This window comes from Camelus dromedarius, chromosome 2, assembly GCF_036321535.1.
Source record: "Camelus dromedarius isolate mCamDro1 chromosome 2, mCamDro1.pat, whole genome shotgun sequence".
NCBI classification, from domain to species: Eukaryota; Metazoa; Chordata; class Mammalia; order Artiodactyla; family Camelidae; genus Camelus; species Camelus dromedarius.
In genome coordinates this window covers 22443273-22463837 of record NC_087437.1, presented here as the reverse complement: position 1 = coordinate 22463837, position 20565 = coordinate 22443273, and the positions used below count along the sequence as shown (strand labels likewise).

Below are 20565 nucleotides of genomic sequence, written 5' to 3'. Positions count from 1 at the left end.
TGCACTTTCACCTTAATAGTCCCCCTGAAAAGGAAGAATCAAAAGTGGAAAATCTCCAGAAATAAGAGCATTATCATCAGTGTTTACTAGCTAAAGTAATTTAGCAAATTCATAGAAAATAGCCTTCCCCTTAAGTTATAACCTCAAGGATTTCAAGAAAATCTGGCTACAGTATTTATTCAGTTTAATGGAACTCAACTCCTTGTAGCTATAACTACAATTACTTCCTATATTACCTTTACTTACTTAATGATGACTATTCATCTTCCTAAAATGTGTTTTGTTGTGTTTTTATAGGCTGTGCTTTTGAAATTCTCATGTTTTTAAAAAGCCAAATTAAGTTTAAAGAAGACAATGAAAAATGCAGGGAGTGGGAGAAGGTTGAGTAGTAGCCAGGAGTTCATATGGAACCCAAGAATTCTCAGACAAACAAATATATGACAAAGAAGCAGCTCTCTGAGCACTTAAGTGGTACACCTCCTTTACATCAGGGCCAATGGAGTCCTAACCTTAAAGAATCTGATCTTGAATTTGGAACCCATGTCCTGCAAATGGAGCAGAGACAGAACATCCACACTGAATGAAGTTTGTCTCATTTTAGACCATAGACAGATGATGATAGATAGATAGATAGATAGATAGATAGATAGATAGATAGATAGATAGATAGATAGATATAGAGATATAATATATGCATAGTAGTATAGATAAAACCACATATAATCATTATCATGGTACCATAGGGGACAGTATAAAGTCCAGAATCTCTCTAAGGGAGAAATGGGTTGGAAAGGGGTGATTGGGAAGGAGATTTGTCTTGTAGTTACAAAAGCATTATAAGAACTTTGCTTTTACTCTTTTTCTTTTTTTCTGAGAGGAAGGAGAAGGTTAGAGATTGACTTGGGTGAGTGGATAATAACAGAGAATAAGTGTCCACCCCCCCACCCCCTCACCCCCTGCTTCCACTAGTTGGATACAAAGAAATCTACCTTTCAGTTTCTTTACTTGAAGAAAATGTGGTTAGAAACACAGATATCTTTCCTGCCTATCAAGAGTTGCTCTGATGATTCAAACATATGTATGAAAATATGCTTTGCAGACTCTAATGTATTACAAATATTCATCAATATTATTATTAACAAACATCTTGCTGTCCCTGAACTGTATATAATGGAGAGGCAGCCTAGTCTGGCAGAAGTGGTGTGGGCTTTGGAAAAAACTCAGGACAACTGTTTTTTTTTCCTTTATTGTGGTTTATTTACATGGGCAAATGCATTAATACCATTGAGTGCAGTTTCCCCAACTATAAAATAGAAATAATATTATCAATTTATGAGCTTTGTAGTCATTATAACATGAATAGTTAAAAATTTTAAAAGTAAGCAAAAACCTTTAACAGATTCCCTAGAACAATTTAAGTCCTAAAAAATGAATCCCACTAGCATGGTTACTATTTCAGAAGTAGAAATATTGATATTATTAAAATGTCCTAAATCTCAAAAAAGATTTCAAAGGACTGCACTTGTATTTATATGTAACTACAAATCTTCAGCTTTGTAAGGAGAGGCTATACTCTGGGAACATGACCCTGACTGACAGCAAAGCCTTCAGATCATGTATGTCCTAGTGGGAAAGATCATGTGTCTTCAGTACAGTGTATCTCCTATGCTAACCTCTAGAGCCCACAGGAATTACTGGGTTCCTGGTGACTCAGGACTAAGAGAATATTAGAATCCCAGGAGTAAAGGTTTAAAATTTCAATAAATATATTGTAATATTTGTTTACAAATTCCCTAATATGGGAATAAAAATTGTTTACTTATACTCCAGTTTGTTTAGAATAGTTATAGACACAATCAATAGTGTATGAAAAGTGAAATCTGAGATGTCCTCTAAAGAAAGTTGCCAGTTAGGAATAAAGGCAAATTTTATAAACAAAAAAAAATTAATCTGGAGACAAAATTATGGAGAAAATAGAAGAATATTTATAGTTCTACCTTTTCTTTCACTTTTATTACAGCTTTGCAGTTTCTTTAACATCCCAGTTAAAATGAATCTCAGTGCATTACTTGGACAAGTAGATGAAAGTCAGTAGGTTGGGTCAAACTTTACTAAGCCAAATTAAAGCCATGTTGAGGAATATATGTGAATTTAATTAGCAGTATTAGTTAAGCAGGGTAGAGTGAACTGCTGTAGTGTTTCTGTCCATGAATCATAGTAATGCAGGAAAGTTCTTTTACTAATAGGAGAAAAAGTCAATCAGAATTAATAATAAACATGTTTTATAAAATAGATATGACTTTTTATTTTTACTTTCTAGTGTCTAGTAAGGAACACCGACTTAAAAGCATAGTATTGAATAAGTCTTTAGAGAACATGATTTGCTGACCAGATTAAGTTGTTCAATTAACATATGAGTGGTTACCAAGAACTTTCAGAGTTTTTAAACACAGATTGTCCTCTTATGCAGTTTAAATATTTCCCTGGTCTTGTTTGCACTATTAACTTGCTTATTATTTTTTTCTCTCTGAAGAAAAGCTTTGCTAAGCAAAGATTAGTTTTAACCTGGGTCCCCTCCAAAGGCTCACAAACTGTGAATTCATGGAAGTAAAACAAATATTGTTTACTGTACTGGATAAATAAAATGTTGATTGAAGTTATTTTTCATTGACCCTGAGTGGGAAAAACGTAGATTTGAGATTATTCACATTGAAAACTGAATCGACTAGTTTGTCTGTTGTTGTTGTTATTATTATTATTGGTTTTGGGGTGGAGGTGGTTCTTTTTTTCTTTTTTTTTTTTTTTTTTTTCTCAGAATTGACCAATAAATCTGCTCCCTCAGTAACTGACTACTCTGAGTCAGACTCAGGCAATAAAGGTTTCATGTTCAAACTGGTGGTTTCTGTCAGCTGAGCCTTCCTGTAGATTCTCCTCTGAAACATGTCTTCAGGAGATTTTTGCATGTGAAACCCAAAGTTGAATTTGCCCACACATTTTCAGTAAATGCCCCCAAGAAGGAAGTTATTATGAAGCTATTCATTCAGAGGAGTGTTGTTACATGTTATAAATAGAACAGGAGTGCTAATCAGCGCTGCTGCCTTGCTATGAAGGGAACCTTTTTTAAAATGCTAACAACCATCTACAATTTAAAATGTGAGTCTATCAGATTGACAAAGGTTTTGTAAAATTGATAAAAATTAATTTTGGCAAGTGTGTGAGGAAAAGGGCACCCTCTGCACCATTATTAGAGATGTAAATTGGTATATCTTTCTTAAGGGCAGACTAGTAGTATGTTGAAAAAGAAAAATGAATGTATATCCTTTGACAAAAGTACCCTGTATCTAGGAATTTCACCTAAGGAGTCATCACTCAACTGAGGAGAGATATTTGTATAAGATGCTCAACGCAGCATTGTTTATAACAGGAAAATCTGAAACAACCAAATATCCAATAATGGGTAATAGTAGGTACAGTGAAATAAAATTTGGTACAAAGACACAAAGGGATATTATGCTGCCATTAAAAATGGTTTAGCAGATTCAAATTTATTGCCATGAAAAGAAGCTTATGAAATATTAGTTAAAGTAAATTATATAAAAATATGGTCAGATTTATGTAGCACTATGCATGTTGTCTATATAATCTTCGGATCTGTGAATGAAGAGATCACTGAAAAAGATGCTCCACAGAAAGATAAGTGTGTTTTTTGTTTGTTTGTTTGTATTTTTCTTCATTTAAAAATAATTTTTAAAGAAAATAAGAAAAATATTAAAACTAGATATACATGCTTGATAATTTCCTGAAACTAAACAAATGAAGAGTTGCTAATGCTAAAAGGAAGAAAACATTTGGAAAACATTTTATTCTACTTTAAAATTTTTGTTCTAATTTAATCTAATTTTTTAAACTATGAAAGTAAAATGTTCATGGTTAAAAAAATTGATACAGATGTCAAATATCCATAAAGTGAAATAAAAATTATGTGTAAATGTATATGTTAATACACTTAATGGATTCAGACATACACAAACATATCCTTTGTTTCTTTAACTTATATTTTTTCTTTTTTGCATCTCACAATCAGAAGTTCTAACTCCAGCTAATAATTACTGAATTCATTATACACATTTCTGAACCAAACACACTGGGCTGAGATTGGGAAAAGAGGTGGAACCCAGAGGCAAACTGGGGATATGACCACTAAGAACAGGCTGAATGGATCCCAGTCAGCAAAATGTCCCCTCTAGAGTAAAACACACTTGAGATGGAGGCTGGAGAAGGAGAGGCCTTGGGAATTTAACCCTAACATGTGATTATTAATCTCAAAACCTGGGTAGCTGCTCTGGACTGAATGTCTCTCCCCCAACCCCAACAAATTCGTTTGTGGAAGTCCTGATCCCAGCGTGATGGAACATGAGGCAGGGCCTCTGGGGAGTGATCAGGTCATGAGGGTGGAGCCCTCAATGAATGGGATTAGTGCTTTCAGAAGAGACACAGAAGAGAAAATCTCTCTTGCTCTCTGCCATGTGAGGATACAGCAAGTAGGCTGCTGTTTGCCAACCAGGAGGAGGCCCCCCACTGGAACCAAATCAGCCAGCACCTGGAATTTGGACTTTCCAGCCTCCAGAACCATGAGAAATAAATTCCTGTTAGTTAAACCACCCTGCCCATAGTATTTTGTTATGGCAGCCCAACGTGTTTTGGCAGATTAAGACAGTGGCCAAATCTCAAATTTTGAAAAAGTAAGGATACAATGAGGTAGGAAATATTCTCCCATCCCCAAATCCCCCCCCCCCATGTCTTCAAGTTGCCTGTACTTATGTGGGTGACAGCGTTTGTTTAGATGAGCTGGCCTCGAATGCAAAGTGAGTGCTCAGGATAACTGATGATCACTGCTGCTGCAGAAAGACCATCCTGTAGCAAAGGAGCTGTGTCTTTTTAATCCTTTCTTTCTATTCCTGGTTTTAAATAATGTGTCTGACAAGATCCTGCTTTTCCCTCTGTCAACTGTCAGTGAACAAGTATTGGGCGTTATTTGTGGGGCTGTAAATACATTACATGAAAAAATAATGAGTCCTTAAAAAGTCAAGAGAAATGCCTCCAGAGACGTTTACTTAACAGGGTGATTTATGTTGGTCTCGGAATGAAGTTTCAGAAACTTCCACATGAAAAGTCTGGAACATAATCGAAAGCCTCTTCCAAACCTGCCTTCGCTATAGCCCCTGGATACATTTCCCTTTCACTTCTAATCTGGAAGTTGGAGAATGTTTTGCATGTTCGACTTAAATTGTTTAGTTAATGGTCTAAGAGTAAGTCTTGGGAGATCCCTCAGCATAACGTGTTATTACTCTATTCCTCTGACTGAATTTGATGTATCTATTGTGTTCTTGCTGAATAAACTGATCCCTGGGATTAATCATTTTCTTTTTACCAGCTAGAAATTGTAGACATTTAATGGATGTACCTACATCAGTCAATTTAATGAGTCTCATTGTCTGAAGTTTGAAATATACTGATCATTCTAATGTTGAAATATAATCAACATTCATCCTTATTACACATTTCTAAGTTTTCCAAGTTTGTCCCTCCTGCCTGCCAAAGGAAAGTAGTTTAGCTAAGTTGTTTTTTTTTTTTAATTAATTCTTGAGGGTCTTGGAACTCAAGTGTACCTACTGGTTTACAAGGGGCTAAACAATTTTTGCATCATTCATGACAGTACATGTTGAGCAAATCATGTAGTTTCTGTTTCTGTAATAGGAAATATTCTATTATCCTAGTAGGAATTGTCCCACGGAAGGTCATGCTGGTTAATCTCACCCAGAGGTATCTCTGGCAGCCTTGTGGTTGGAAAGGAGGGTGGGATATTGACATGGCTGTGGTATCTGTCACTGAGTGGAGAGCCAGGGTAGAGTCAGCTGGCCTGGCAGAATAGGCAGGGACCACTCCACCCCTCCAGAGATTGAGCACGAGGCCAAAGGATGGCTTTCCCTTCCAAGCACCAAATACAATAACAAGAAATTAAGTGGATTCAAAGCTGAGTCATAATTAATGGGTTTTGGTTTCTGTTTTATTTTCAGTTGTTTGAATTTATGAACTTCTTGGCTGAGAACGTCATCTTCTGTTACATGGGCCTGGCCATGTTCACATTCCAGAATCATATCTTTAATGCTCTTTTCATACTTGGAGCCTTTGTATCCTTTGAAATACAGAGCATGGGGTGATGAGAGAAGAGAACAAACTACTTACCGTTAGTGATTATTCAGTTAAATTATTAAAGTAATTTCAAATTCAAGGCAGGTAAGTAAATCTAATTAGAGGAGAAAAGTATCCTAAGAAATTAAGACTCTTAATTAAATGCTTATGATTCAGGATAAGAAGTTTGGAAAATACTGAGGGAAATAAAGGGGGAAAAATAAAGGAGAATGACATTTTTCAAATATTCAAAATATGTTTAACTAAAATTATGAATCATTTACATAAAAAATTATGTCAATCCATTTTTATAGAGAAATATATTTAATCTGCATTAGAGTGTATCTGAAGAGAGCCAGAATTTAGAACTTTAGAAATATTTTTTATTCCAAGATGGTAAAATCTTTTTTCCAGTGAGGACTTTGAAAATAGGACAGACAGAGTAAAGACCAAGTGAAATTAACATGATGGATGTGCTTTCAATATCTTAAGCATTGTGCACATGTAAGTTTATTTTAATAAGACAGACCCTTCCCTATAAGTAGTAGGACAGGTAGAATCTAGACCTCACTTTTAATGAATGCATAGGGCTTTTCTAGCTTTAAGCCAGGGGTGTAAGCATTCCAGTGGATGTCTATCTGAAAAAACAGAGCTACTCCAGATGTCCCCAGGGACAGCAAAAGCTTCTGTCCTTCTTGCCACTTGGAAAATGGGCAGATGCCGCCTCGACCACAGGCAGGTGATCCTAACAGCCAGAAGAGTTGAATCCTCCTCTCTGGAAGCCCCGGTCCAACTGTATTTGCCTCCCGTTTTCTTTTCACTCATCAGTCAAGTGAATTTTCAAATTCCATCCAAAACCTGTATCTGAGAAAGAAGCTCCCTCTTCCCAAATAACCCCATCCCATCCGAGGACACACTAGAACAGACAATCAGGGGTGGAGTCCACGATGACAAAGGGAAGAGATGACTACCACCAACATTTTCCTAGATTTTAACTGTAAAGCTTGGATTCCAATGAAACATCTCTTAACGTAGCAGTTGTGTTATACATTTAGACAGGCAGTTCCTCTCAAAATTAAATCCACTTAAAGAAAAAAATAAGTGAAGCTTGCTAGATTTAGGGAGTATAAACTGATGGAAAGTAAGATGATAATCATGAGCCGAAGCACATTTATCCTTCCTAACGTGCTGCTTGAGAGGATAATGCCACAGCCTCGGAACAATCTCTGCCTCACATCTTGCAGCAGAATTGAGCCTAGAGTCAGTTATCTGCAACATAAATGTGATGAGAAAATTTACAGTGATGGAAATGGTATTGGGTTAACAATTTTAAACGAAGTATATGTTCAAAGAAGACAGAGTTCTCCATTATTTCTGGAAAGGAGCTGACATTGAAAGACGAATTCTGGAACCAAGTTGGACATACGTGTATTGACATGTTTATCCTTGTTTTCTGGGTCATAATATAGAGAAGCTTAAGGGTATAATATTTAAAGCTCAAGGACTTTCACCTTTATTGCAACAACATTTTCCTCAATGCTGCCCTGTGCTCATCTACAGCTAGCAATTTTTGTAGCCAGAGCCTGCAACATATATCCCCTCTCCTTCCTCCTGAATCTGGGCCGGAAACGGAAGATCCCCTGGAACTTCCAGCACATGATGATGTTCTCAGGTACGTGAGCTATATTACAAGTTAGTGCTGCTGTTCTCTCACACTGCTCTTCATGTGCTAATGTTCTACGTTACATGTTAGTGCTGCTGCTCTTTCCCAGCTCTTGGGAAACCACAAGGATACTTGGAGACCTTCTGGGGAAGCATAACTTCTCTTCATCCTATTGTACATACTATCATGCTGCTATCTGTAAGTTCTGAGCAACAGAGGGATGTTTCTTTGCAGAAAGGAAACAAAATGAAAGGGGATTTTGTTGGGATGGCCTCAATGTTCAGTAGCTGCCAGAAGCTGGCCTAGAATAGACATTGGACTTTCCCCTGACCTATTTAAGATCAATTTTCACTTGGGGAAATTTATATCATCATTTCACAAATTCCATACTTGAAGGTAGATTGTGTGTATGTGGTGTCAGTGGTGTCATTTTTGTCCAATGTTAAGGCTCCTTCTCCTTAGAACCCTTGCTCCTCCCCTATTGCAAAGCTCCAGGGACTTCCCATGGTTAATACAAAAGTGAGTCATATTCAGGTATGCTCAGTTGTCAGCTGAGAAAACAAATATTAGTTGTACACTCACCTGATGCCAAGAGCAGTTCTGGGCACAGGTGGATGAAACCGACAAGGTCTCTGCTCTCAAACCATACCAGAAGGTTCCTTTTCCCCATAGAAAATAAACAAAATGAATTTGCTGACCGGAACTACTCTGGGGATTGTGTTTCTTTCTGTTCAATTAATTTTCCTACCAACAGTCTCTCCCTGTTTGGAGACATTTCCCCTTACATGCTTTCTGTGTGTATGTACCCTTACATTACACTCACGTTACACCCAGAGGCAGCTCATTGGAAGATACATGAGAGTAAAACAAAAAACTGCTTCAGAATAGAGCAAACAAAATTTGGAGTATACAGGGAGATATGGAAAAAGTAAGAGAAACTATCATTTATTAAATATCTACTATTCACTACTCACTATATATATCTATCCTGTGAAGCAGATATTAACCCAACTTGGTTGGAAAGCTGAGGTTGAGGATCTCAAAGAGGTTAAGTGACTTGGCCGAGGATGAAACCATTCCTAAACCCAGGTTTGTGAGACTTCACCTCAAACCCAACTAAGTGTCCAAAATTCACATTTTTAGAAGTAGAACTAGGAATAAGAGGCTTGTTTCACCTTCAGTTCCCTCCTGGCTCATTCCACATAGCGAAGAGTGCAGCTCCCAGGTAGAGAATGAGTCATTTAATCAAATATGGGCAAATGGAAACCCAGAGTTAAAAATTGCCCTTCTGTGGGCCTCTGACAGGGCTTCTCTACATTTCCAGACATGCTAGGATGAGAGAGAGAGTCACACAGAGGACAAGTTGTACTGATAGGTGGTCTTTGACTTAGAACAGTCATGAACTTTGGTAATGAGTTGACTTCATCATGGGAAGGCAAAGGGAAAAGTGAATCACACAAATAGGAAGGCAGCAGTGGGTGGCATTTTTGCAAAGCATTTCTAGGAGTTGGGAAGCACTTTTCCTTCTTTCCCATCAAAATATCAGTAGCTCTACTCTGAGAATGGTGGCTTGTTTTTAAAACTTGGATATCATTATTTTAAACAATGCTTTATTTTACAAAGAAGATTTCGAGAAAAGTGCAAAGTTTTAAATAGCCATGTTGGGATGTGAAGTATCTGCCCAAATAACCTTGTGGCTTGATGGTTTTCTGGGTTTGGCACCTTCCATGTTTGCTTAGCTGTTGGATTGGAGCTGCATTAAAAATTGAGGCCAGCAGTATGGTGTGTAATGTGAGGAAACCCAGAATTTGGTGCTACCTTATGATACTCTAAAGAAGGGAGTCAACAGACTATGGCCTTTGAACCAAACCTAGCTCACACGAATTTTGTATATAAAGTTGGAGCATAGCTGTACCCCTTTGTTTACACCCTGTCTGTGGCTGCTTTTGTGCTACAAGGATAGAGGTGAATGTTGCAACAGAAACCATATGGCCCGCAGAGCCTAAAATTCTTACTTATCTGGTCCTGTTCTAAAGCATCTTCACCCTCTAGAAGGAAATCAATAACCCCATCACATTAATGGAATTGACATTATTAGTTTAATTCAGGGAATACCCATCAGCTAACATTAAGAACATTGGGTTTTCCACTAAAATGCTGTCTTAGCTTTAAAATAAGGAGATTGCTGTGTTAGATGGTTGTGTAACGGAATCACAGATGCTCGACTCAAAAGTCGCTTTATACCTTTCTAAGACCTTCTGTGAGCAATGTTTTGAGACTCAAAGCCAGGACAAGACAGGATAAGCATTCCTGGTCTCTGTCTGCAGATTAAAAAAGAGAAGGAGAGAGAGAAAGACATGCAGAATTTGGGTAGCTTGTTCACAATCTGACAACCGATTAGAGGTGAAATTGAGACTTGAACCCAATCGGCCTCTTGACTTTGAATGTAGAGCCTTCTTCTCTGTATGACACCACTTCAGATTTACCCTCAAGGTCATGAGAACAAAAATTAAATCAGAACTGTGCTTTTTCTAGGCCAGGCCCACTCCAGCATGTCTAACACTGCCCTCATGCAAACCTGACCCCCATCCAGTTCACAATAAACCACATATGAGGGCGACACCCCTCCCAGCTGCAGGCTCAGTTTCTACGCTGTGCCCAGTCACCTCGTCAGAATGTAAGAAGGATCAGGGGAGCTCACCATGTGCAGGGCAGTATTTTTCTTCAAAAGAAAATGCTCCAGACCAGCCTTTGCTTTTCTGCATGGACTCTGATATACCATACTTCACTCAGGACCTAAAGTTTAAAATCTATTTGCCAAGAAATAAAGAATTTAGAAGGTCAACTTAAGGTAACATGAGCCAGAGAAGGAGGTAAAAAGCAGATCAAATGACACACCGTCTAGCCTTTTCTGGGTGTGTGGGCACAACAGCTGCTGAAACCGGAAGAAGTAGCCAACCCCCTTAAGGAATATTTGCAGCGTAATGTGGTTTAATGTTCTTAATTATGCCTAGAGTGGTTTTGGTCGTCCAGTAGAAGCATGACTTTAGAGGCTCTCTGGCAGAATCTTGTTGTTCATACCTTACTAAAAATTTAGATGGAGTCTTTTTTACATAGCTCAAAACATTCTTCAAAGAGTTCTTTAGAGAAGGTAAACAACAATGACCCTCAATCTAAAATGGGAGTGTGAATTTATTCACATATTCAATCCATCCATCACGCAGCTACTCATTCAGCAGTCACTCCCTGACAGGCTCTCTTGGGGAGGTGTTTGAATGAACAAAGACAAAGATGTGAGCCCTGCCCTTAAGGTGGCTTGCAGCCTAAGAGAGAGAAAGAGCTTGGCTTTGGGCCAAGCTTGGTCCACCAAGACCTCGCATCACAGATGGTTCAAAGGCCAATCAAATAAGAACCAGAATTTCTGTCTTACTCAGTTACATCTACCATTTGACAAATCCTTTTCTGTCATCATTACCTTCACCTTATGCATGCCCCTTTGACACTGGGCAGAGGAGAGCTGGTGATGCTTTCCAAACAGAAGTGGATTTATTTGTAAAGTTAAAGAAGCTTGAGCTTCAGGCTCCTTCATGTCCCCCTTCCAAGACCCTAAGATGGGTCCTAGCAGTGTGTCTTGGTGGCATATAAAATTTGTAAGATGTTTTGTATCATTTTTCTTAAAGAGAGTCCCCAGTGTATAAGTTTCAGTCCCCATAAAACTTGAATCAGACCTGTCTCCAAATCTGGATACACGTAGAGGTGACAGTGTGCAGAGGGGTCCGGCTGCACATGACTTCGCTTGTGGTGGTGGGCCCACACTACTTGCAGAGAGCACTGAAGCAAGGGCATGGAGCTGTGTAGATGGCTGCGGTTCAGCAGTGTTTCTGAGTAAAGGTCACCCTACTGCTACCTTCACCACCTCTATGGCCGCCTCCACCGTTGGCCCCTAGAGCCAGTTAAACTAAATGAAGCGACTGTCAGGGCCCAGGTTGAATTTCTTGCCTAGCACAGACCCTACCCAATTTGTTTTGTATAGACTAGTAATACACACACACACACACACACACACACACACACACACACACACACAGCCTTGGAACTTGAAAATGAGGAATAGTCTTAAGGTCAGGAGTAGAGTGGTCTCTCTGCTCTCTCTGTCTTGAGAAGCTTTTAATAATGCAAATTCTGTTTTTGGTAGCTAGGTTGCAGCTAAGAGTCAATGGGGGAAGTTTACCCTGAGACATTTTAAGACCTTCTTTAAATTCAAGGCCAGAAGTTCGTAACTGCTCTGCTGTATCGTGTGACACCCAGCACAAAGGGCTTAAGAGGAACTCTAAGTTCCCCTGAAACTGTTCCTGTCGCTCTCAGCACAGCCCTAGTTAATGCCTGGAGTGAGCTGCCCCGCCCAGCGCTCAGCTCCCTTGAAACTGAAGAGGCAGAGCTCTGTGGTTTAAATTAAAGGAGGAGATGTGCTTTGCACAAATTAGCTTTCCTATTGATGTGGTGCATATTACAAAGATCAGGCCTCTTGTTTTAATTCAAATCCATGTGCTGCAATTTTTATTTAATTTAAAACTAAATAAGAGCCCGGGAGTTGCTGGAAGGAGGGGAAATGCCAAGCCCAGTTGAGCCCTGGCAGCCTTCTCGAAACCACTGTGACCCGGGCCTGTAGCCTGCTGGGCTACAGAGGCTCCGTGCGGAGCTGCTGGGCTGATCCAGACAGAAGGGAGGCCCAGAAGTACCCAGGCAGGTTGAAGGAGGAGCCCAACAGTGCGTCAAAGAGCATGATTCTCCAATTTGTCCACTTCTGCACCTTGAAGAGACATTGCAACCCTGATGTGTCCTATCACGTAAACTAGGAAGAGTTTTACCCAGGAGAATCTGACGGCAGGGGACGGAGATAGTATAAAACCTCATCCGTGAGCTGGCATAGCCATAAAGACAACAGCACCCACATGGCCAGTCTCTGCTGCTGATGTGGTTTGTCATTCACTTGGTTGTCCACTGGCGCTCAATAGCCTTCAAATAGCTTCTTTCTCAAAGAACTAAGAGAAAGTCATGGAAGAAAACCTTTAAATTAAGAAAAATTTCCCATTAGCATTCACTTTTACCCCTTAATGATGGGAAGACTGCCATTACTATTAAAGTTTTGGGAACACTATGCTCCACATAGAACCCCAGTGTTCTATGGAGGGATGACTTAAGAACCACTGCCAAGGTATAGGAGACCACATTTCTCAGTGTCTTTTTGGTGAGCCACCAATCAGGCCCTGAACAGAGCCAATTTGGGACTTTGACCAAAAAGTGGTTTTCCCCGGTTGACACATCAGTGACAGCCAGGAAGTAAACATAAGTGAAATTCAGGAAAGTGATGATTGAAGGTTATTGTTTCAGCAATGCCAAGAACAGGAATCTGTATCTCTGACTACTCACATTAGTGGAACCCTATTAAGCCACCAGGACTGTCCCACGACAATTACCAGCCACCATGTAAAAGGGGCACTTCCATGCTTTCTTGATCCTTGAAACCCCAAAGTATGGTCCTGGGACCAGCAGCTTTGACATCACTTGGGCTCTCTTTAGAAGAACTAAGTCCAAAACTGCCTTCTAACAAGATCCCCAGGTAATTTGTGTGCACGGGCAGGTTTGAGAAGCACGTCCCAGAACATAATCACAGTTCGTGGTTTCTGTCCTGAGCCTCTCTCATCAATCCAGTCCTCCTACCTTATTCTGTTTTGCTTTAGACCCTCCTGGAGGCCAGTCTTGCTTCTTGTTTCTCGATTTGCCAATCTGATCAGCACAACAATATTTATTCAGTTACCAAATCTCTTCCAGTTCCTTTAGTATGTGGCGGTCTTTCCCCCATTCACTCGGGTTCTCACTCTGCCCAGACCCCTCTCCATGCCCATCCACCTTCACTCTTTTACTCAGCCAGTTCCTTGTATCCTTCAGATGTCGGCTTAGACAGCACTTCCTGTAGCAAGCTTTGGTCACTCCTGCAGGCCGCATGGATTTCCCTCTCATCAATTTCCATAACACCCAGTCCTTCTCCTCTCCTATTACCCTTCACATTCTACCATGATTTTTGGTTTGCCTGCCTGTGTGCCCCTCTAGACAGGGAGCTTTGTGAGGCCATATGGTTCTCCATCTGGTTCACTCTGTACAGCACCCAGCACACTACTTGAACCTGAGTAGCCTTCCAAAAATGATTGAAGGATGACTAGGCAAATGAATGAACAACCTACAACATTGTCTGCCCAGCTAAAATTGTACATTTCATTAAAATGCCACTTAAGGACTATCTATTTCTGTCCTATCAGCCCTGGAAACTTCCAGGTCCAGAATGGGCCCCACAAGCAACTCTCAGACTAGATTTGCCCAGTTCCACAGGTGGAAGCTAAGCAACAATGAATTTAAGGAAAGGGATCAACAAATAAAACCTTTTGTTTTTGAAATGAGGGAAAGTATTTTTCACCTACTTACTTCTGGCTAAAAAAGCCTTCCCTGAGTGTTCATAACAGTAAACACTGTTAACACTTCCTCAAAAGTGGCATTCGAATATGAGAATGTTTTTCAGATCTTTGTTTGCTTTGTGTTGGGGGGATGTTTTTGATTTCCAATTAAAAATTTAAGATATCATTAAATATCCTGGGACTTTTATATGAGCCAAGCGATTTGAATCAAGAATTGGGCTAAACCTAACTTCAGCTTAAGGAAGAGGTTTCTTTAAATGTATACACAAGGGTTATCTGAGAGTCTGAGTTCTCTAAGCAACAGGACTCTTTCTCTCCTTCTCTCTTCCTTTGTTCACACTTCCAGAAAGAGACAGCCCAGGTGAAACCGTCACGCTGTCAAGCATTTCTTGCCAAGGCTACCTCTCCACAGCCCGCTCCCCCAGCATCCAGTTCTCTGCGGGCTCCAGTGCTATATCTCCTTCCCGCTCTGGATATATCTTGTGCAACTGATTAGGTCACTCTCTCTTCCTTACTAGTACAATGCCACTAACCAGGTAATGAGGCACAAGCTCAGGACCTTTTCTCCATCAGAGGAGATGAACTTCCACCTAGCCCCTCCCCCTCTCACGTGGTACCCACTGTGGCCTGGGGTGGGCGTCCGGGAGCAAAGTGGCTGATTGGAGAAGGTCTTCTGAGGTCTTCAAATGGGACAGGGTTAACCAGCTTATGCAGGAAATGAATCATGAAAAATGTTCTAACCAGTGTATCAAGCAATCACAGAAAGAGGCACCTCGAATAATGAATAACCATGCACAGCATTGCTGTGACAAAGTAGGCAAGCATGCTAGGCCCATGTGAATCACAGATCCCATTAAGTCCTCATAGTTTTGAGTGCTGAGAAAATTTTATGTGATTATGGTAAATTCAGAACATCTGAGAGTTAGTTTCGAACTGTGGCCAGCCCCAGAGTTTCCCCCTGCTATTAGGTCAAAATTGCTTACTCTCCACTTGGTTCCAAAATAAATTTACAATAAAAGTTATTAGCTCTTGCATCTTTAAGCAGCAAATTGGATTGTGCTATTTGGCACACCACAATATTTTCTAAGTAGAAACTACTGTTTTGGTGAAATGCAGTGAGCTCAGGCTTTGAAGTAGGCTCAGCCATGTGGAGAGGTTTAACCCTCTGTGAACCTCAGCTCCCTTGGCTGTAAAATGGTATTTACCTCAGATGGTCAATGTTGAAAACCAGACTTGAAAATACGTATAAAATGCCTGGCACAGGGACTGCCAGTTAGGAAACTTTCAACAGTTGGGAGTTTCCATCACTTTCTTTAACCACCTAAGATGAGATTACCATTAGGGCTTCACAGAGACGTGATTCATATACACTCACAACTGCTCTCAGAAAAACCTCCTATCAGAGATTAAGGTTTTCATTCTAAAGAAGGTGTGACTGTCAGATCACTGCTAAGGACCTAGTCTGAGGCCGATGATAAGTGCTAGTGACACACCTGTGGAAGGCAAGACCCAAGGCTCCCCCTCCCCTGCCCCCACCCCCCATTTAAGGACAATTGTTTGTGTTCTTTCAGTTCCAGCATTGACGTAGACCTGGCACTAAGACACGAAATGTTGTAACTCAAAGTACCAGTTTTTGTAAGGAAAATATACTGTAGCCCCTTCTGGGCCAAGTTGACACATGCAAAATGTCACTACCTACTCAGACGTTTATGGAGTGTGAAAAAATGTCAAGACCTTATAGATAACCCAACCACTCTATATAAGGAGGGAGTACAGTCAACGAGAGCGTGTTAGCCCCTCAGAGACTTTCAGGATGTCCAGAGTGTCACAGATAACCACAAATATCTGACTGATAGTTTTAACCAAATTAGTCTGTCGATTGAAGCAAACAAATGGACTACATTATTTCCCCCTGTTTTCTGCCTGAATTGGCTTACTAATTGCTTGCTTGTTTTTGACATTAGGTAGACATAACCTTAGAAAACCATCAAGACACACGAACCAAGTTCAAAAAATAAGTCTGTCTGTTGCCAGGCATAAATCCCTCTAATTCTGCCCTCAGGTTCTGTGGATAGAGTTCAGAAGTCAATAAGATTGACTCAAGTAAATCATAATGTGCAAATGAGCAAGAAGCAGTTACATTTAAAAATACCTTGTGCTACAGGGAAATATATACAAGATCTTGTGGTAGCTCACAGCAAAAAAAAAAAAAAATGTGACAATGAATATACATATGTTCATGTGTAACTGAAAAATTGTGCTCTACACTGGAATTTGACACAACATTGTAAAATGACTATAACTCAATAAAAATATGTTTTAAAAAACTGAAGGAAAAAAAATACCTTGTGCTAAATGTCCATAGGGCCATTATGTAATTTAGGAATTTTTGGCATTTGCTCTGATATATTGGGAACATCCAAATGCTGTTTGGGCCACCAAGTTCTTCCCAGACAGACCAAACATCTGTGTGTAGGGCTGGGTCCCAGCCCCACTGCCCAGCCCACCACTGATCCTCTTCCCAAAGCACCAGGAACTTTTAGAGCCCTGTGATTACACATAAGGGCAGGAGACACAGGGGCAGGTGCCCTGCCTGTGAATAATAACCTTGATCTCCCTTTACAGGATCCTCCCTCCCACTCACCACCTACTCCCCTCAGTGCCTGAAAAAGGCCACTGGGCTTTCCTGGAGCTGTTTTAAATTCCACCAGTAAACGTGAAAGCATGCATGTTAACGAGAATTTAGAATGCACACTCCTTGGGAGAATTGTGTGCTATCCTTCCTCAGCAGATTTCTTCCTGCCGGTTGTTTTCTTCCTGGCAGGAAGCTCATTTTGGCTGCAAGCACAAATGGGAGGTTTGACTGGAAAGTCATAAACTGATCGTTTTAGAATAGGGTCGCCTGGGCTGGGGTGTGGAGGGCACCCTGATATCAGTGATGCGGGAAAGGGAGAGAGACAGAGACAGAGACAAAGACAGAAGGCACAGAGAGAATTGAGGAGGGAGAGCAAAGGCAAAACATCTATTTCAAAATGTTGCCTCAGGTTGATCTTCTACCTAGGAAAGGAGAAGAAAATTTTCTTCTTTGCATCTTTCCTGAAAATTCAAATTCTTAAGATAGCCATTTTATTAAATCTCTGTTACAGGTTATATATTCAATCGGGGGGATGAGACACAGATTGAATAACCAGCCATACCATTTACTATGTAACCTTGGCCACGCTATTCCTCCTAGCCCATATTTCCTCATCTGTTAAGAAAATATTCTGATTCTACAGGGACATGTAGGGGAGAAGGATGTAGGGTAGGTAGGTGTAGAGAGCCTTATGATAGGCTGAGCTGCTGGAACACACAGACTCTCTAAATTCATTTGTTGAACCATAGTGTTGATCCTTTCTGGTTCAAGTCACAGGCCAGGGTGGATATTAATATGGGGGTAGGGAGCAGATGCCTCTCCTCCAGGTGGTGATTCAGGTATCACCAAGCTCTTCTACCTTCTGGCATCATAATCCCCTAAGTCAAGGGTTCTAAAAGTGTGGTCCCTGGAGCAGCAGTAGCAACAACACCTGGGAACTTGTTAGAAATGCAAATTCTCAGGCCCCGCCACAGACATGCTGGATCAGACACACTGGGGGTGGAGCCTAGCAGTCTCAGGTTGAAAAGGTTCTCCAGTTAATTCTGATGTAGCTAAAGTGTGGGAACCACCGCTAGAGGAATTCATCATGTTTGATAACTGGCTGGGAGAAAGGGAGAGAGACTGCAATAGGAACAGCTGCTTCTTGAAAGCCTAGCCCAGAAATGACGTACATCACTTCTGCTCTCATTTCACTGGTGAGAATCAGCCAGATGGCTATTCCTAGCTGCAAGAGATGCTAGAAAATATAGTTCATGCAGTTATAGCAGCATGACATGGGTGATAAAAATAGGTACCAGTGGATGGATAGCCATCTCTGCCAAAATAGCCTCTGCAGTAGGAACATTATCAATATTCATAACATTACCTCTATGGGGAAAAGCAATCCAGTATCTATAAACTACGGTCTCTCAACCACAACAACTATTGATATTTGGAGCCAATAATTCCTTTCTGTGGGGATTGTCTTGTACATGGTAGCAGCACCCCTAATCTCTACCCATTGGATTAGTTGTAGTACCTCCCACCTTCCAGCTGTGGACCATCAAATGTCTCCAGACGTTGCCAGATATTTCCTGGGGGACAAAGTCACCCAAGTTGGGAACCACTGACCTAAACAGACACAGACCTTTGGAACACATCCTGGCCATTTTTGGGTACTGCTCACCGAATGTTGACTTTCTTCTGATCTCTGTTAGCCTTTGTCTTGAAACCCTCTGTTGAAGATTTCAGCTAGTGGCAAGGATTATTCCACAGTTTCCTATCACATCCCCATGACCCATATAAAAATAAGCCTCCAAAGCCAGAGGCATCTATGCATGTTAACTCAGAGCTGTGACAGAGCTAATCCTAATTACAATTACCCTTCCTGGCTGCCCAGGGTGTCCAAAAACAAACTTTATTTAATGAAAAAATACACTGAATTTATGTTGCATTCCTTCTCAGTGGTCTTAGTTTAAATGATTCAAGTTCAGGAAGAGAGATGGAGAGAAAGTTCTGCTTGCCTAACACAGACTGAGTTTCCAGGAAAACTCAATTTATTTTTGAATGCAGAAGGCTTTTTCACTGAAACAATCTGTTGGCTTCACTTCCATGTGATAAAACGATGTTGAACTGAAAATGGGACTGTGTAACAAGGTTGTACAATCTTGGAAAATGTACTTTGAAATCAGACTGACATTTTTGCTGAAAGTAGTTACTCTTTGCAAGGTCACGGGACTTCAGCAAGTGTAAAAGCAATACATTAGTCAATTGTAGACCCAAACTAGGGTTTGATTTATCAGATTAATGATAAGAATGTGTTAAATCTTTGGAATCAGCCCTCTCACAGTACTTGAAGTAAATGGAAAAAGGAGAATTGCAATGGATTATATCCCAAATGGAAAGAGAGTCAGCAAAATAACCCATCTTAGGGACATTTCTTTTAAAGAATGGGTCAGTTTCTCAGGGACATTTCTGCATCTCTGTCCCACTACTGCTCGCTTTCCTTTGGGTTCCAGTTCGGTTTCAAATGCAAAATATGGCCTTTCCCTCATCGTTCATTCATGCATTCATGCAGTGCTTAGAGAGGGCCTGCTCTATGACAGGCAGCATCCTGGCCCTGGGCATGCTGTCACCAGGCTCGCTTTCTTGTGGAGGGACACAGGTCTTAAAGGTTAAAAAGTAAACATATAATTTCAGATGGTGATAAGTGTAGTTATAGACATGCAAAAAAGACATGAGTTAGAGTGGGGGGCACTTAGATGGCATGTTCAGGGCAGCCTTCCTAGGACTGAGATGAGGAGGAGCAGTCGGGGGCAGCCTGGGAGGAGCCCTCGAAGTGGGAGAAGCAGCATGTACAAAGGCCTTGAAGCAAGATCAAACTTGCTTTAAAATAAAATTTATCTTTTCACGCTTTCAAACCAAACTTTCTTCCTATCTTCCCACTCTCTCCAGTAAAAAGATTGTACCCTCTCCCCTGAACTCCAGATTCTTGGATCCAACCACCCACTCAAGCTCTCCACTTGTATGACTAATAAGTATCTTGGGCTTCACATGGCCAGAACATAACCCTGGACCTCTCCCTACCTTACACCCAAACATGCTCCTTTCACAGTTTCCCCCATTTCTTCCAGTAGCTCAGCTCAACTCCATTAGCTCTTGGAGTTCTCTCTTCATCTCATACCCCTCGTCCAACCCATTAGCTTGTGGACCTTTGATGTTATTCCAGCATTACCACGCTACCAACCTGTTCTGATTCACTTTCACTTCTTCCCTGGATTAATGCAGCAGCACTGACCTCCTACCTCTGTCCTGGAGGTCTGTTTTTCATAGCAGAGCCAGACAAAACCTTTTAAACATAGAATGGATCTTATCACTACCCTGCCAAAAACCTTCCAAAAGTATTTCATCTCAAAAGTCTGTTGTTCTAAGAGCCCAACATGATCTGGCTCAGTTACCAATTTGGCATTATCTCCATCCACATCCTTCTCCCACCCCCCACATGTATTCCATTCCAGCCACACCAGCCACTTTGCTGCAACTTGAACATGTCAAGTACATCCCTGCCCCAGGGCCTTTACACTTACTATTCCAGAAGCCTGAAATGTCTTTCTTCCAGATATACA

The 20565-nt window shown here is 40.7% G+C and overlaps 1 protein-coding gene across 10 annotated transcripts in view; it reads left to right on the top strand.

Moving 5' to 3' along the window:
• The window catches only part of SLC9A9 (solute carrier family 9 member A9), a 607901-nt gene that overhangs the window by 406632 nt on the left and 180704 nt on the right, over window positions 1-20565 (top strand). For all 10 annotated transcript variants that reach the window (XM_031448683.2, XM_064491830.1, XM_031448597.2 and 7 more), the window contains 2 exons: window positions 6078-6191; window positions 7753-7864. In XM_031448683.2, coding sequence (XP_031304543.1) covers window positions 6078-6191; window positions 7753-7864 — 226 coding nt within the window. The remainder of the gene's footprint in view (window positions 1-6077; window positions 6192-7752; window positions 7865-20565) is intronic.